This window comes from Rana temporaria, chromosome 3 (assembly GCF_905171775.1).
Source record: "Rana temporaria chromosome 3, aRanTem1.1, whole genome shotgun sequence".
Classification (NCBI taxonomy): Eukaryota; Metazoa; Chordata; class Amphibia; order Anura; family Ranidae; genus Rana; species Rana temporaria.
This window is the reverse complement of record NC_053491.1, coordinates 19,943,899-19,944,980: the sequence shown is the minus strand read 5'-3', so window position 1 is coordinate 19,944,980 and position 1,082 is coordinate 19,943,899. Positions and strand designations below refer to the sequence as shown.

Genomic DNA, 1,082 nt, shown 5'->3' with positions numbered 1-1,082 from the left:
AATAATAATTATTATTATTATTATTATTATTATTATTATTATTAATATTATATAAAATAAATAATTATAATATAAATAATAATAATAATAGACATACAGATTGCTGAACATATAGAGGCATTCTTCTGTTGACTGTAATAAAAAAATATAAATATAATTTAAAAGTTCTTATAACTTATACATTTTTAATAATAATAATAATAATAATAATTATTATTATTATTATTATTATTATTATTATTATTATTATTATTATTATTATTATTATTATATCAAATAAATAATAATAATAGACACACAGAGTGCTGAACATATATATATATATATTCTGTAGACTCTATTAGGAAACATATAAATATAATTTATATGTTCCTATAACTAATAAATTTAGAATAATGATGATAGACAAGCCTCAGCGAGAGAAGATGGCGCCGCAAAAGGTGAAAAGGACACCAACGGTGAAGAAATCCAAAAGGCCTACCTGGAGGTTCACTCTGGATCTTACCCATCCTGTAGAAGATGGCATCTTTGACTCTGCCAACTTTGAACAATTTCTCAAGCAGAGAGTGAAGGTTAATGGGAAAACTGGAAATCTTGGGAACGTTGTTCATATTGAACGTCAAAAGAACAAAATTAACGTGGTTTCGGAAAAGCAGTTTTCTAAAAGGTACCTAAAGTACCTCACAAAGAAGTACCTCAAGAAGAACAGTCTGCGTGACTGGTTGCGTGTAGTTGCATCAAACAAGGAGACCTATGAGCTGCGCTATTTCCAGATCAGCCAGGATGATGAGGAGTCTGAAACTGAAGAATAAATGTCTTTATCAAATAAAGATTTTTTATGCACTAAAAAAAAAAAAAAAAAGAATAATGATGATAATAATTCTTATAAGACACAGTGGATACGAACGATATGGCCAAAGCTTGTACAAGTACAATGGGAAAACATAGGCAATAAAGTTTATAACTTTTAAATATAATAATAATAATAATAATAATAATAATAATAAATATTATTATTATATAATATAAATACTAATAATAATCATAACAATAATAATAATAATAATAATAATAATAATAAT

General features: G+C 25.0%; 1 protein-coding gene across 1 annotated transcript; it reads left to right on the top strand.

Moving 5' to 3' along the window:
* The first annotated feature begins 409 nt into the window (after window positions 1–409).
* On the top strand, window positions 410–862 carry LOC120930276 (60S ribosomal protein L22-like 1). Its single transcript, XM_040341502.1, has one exon. The coding sequence runs from the start codon at window positions 426–428 to the stop codon at window positions 810–812; it is 387 nt and encodes a 128-aa protein (XP_040197436.1). The 5' UTR covers window positions 410–425; the 3' UTR covers window positions 813–862.
* Window positions 863–1,082: the final 220 nt, after the last annotated feature.

Bases quoted from the DNA above. Each gene is read 5' to 3' on its own strand.
- LOC120930276 (XM_040341502.1), top strand. From the start codon at position 426: ATGGCGCCGCAAAAGGTGAAAAGGACACCAACGGTGAAGAAATCCAAA.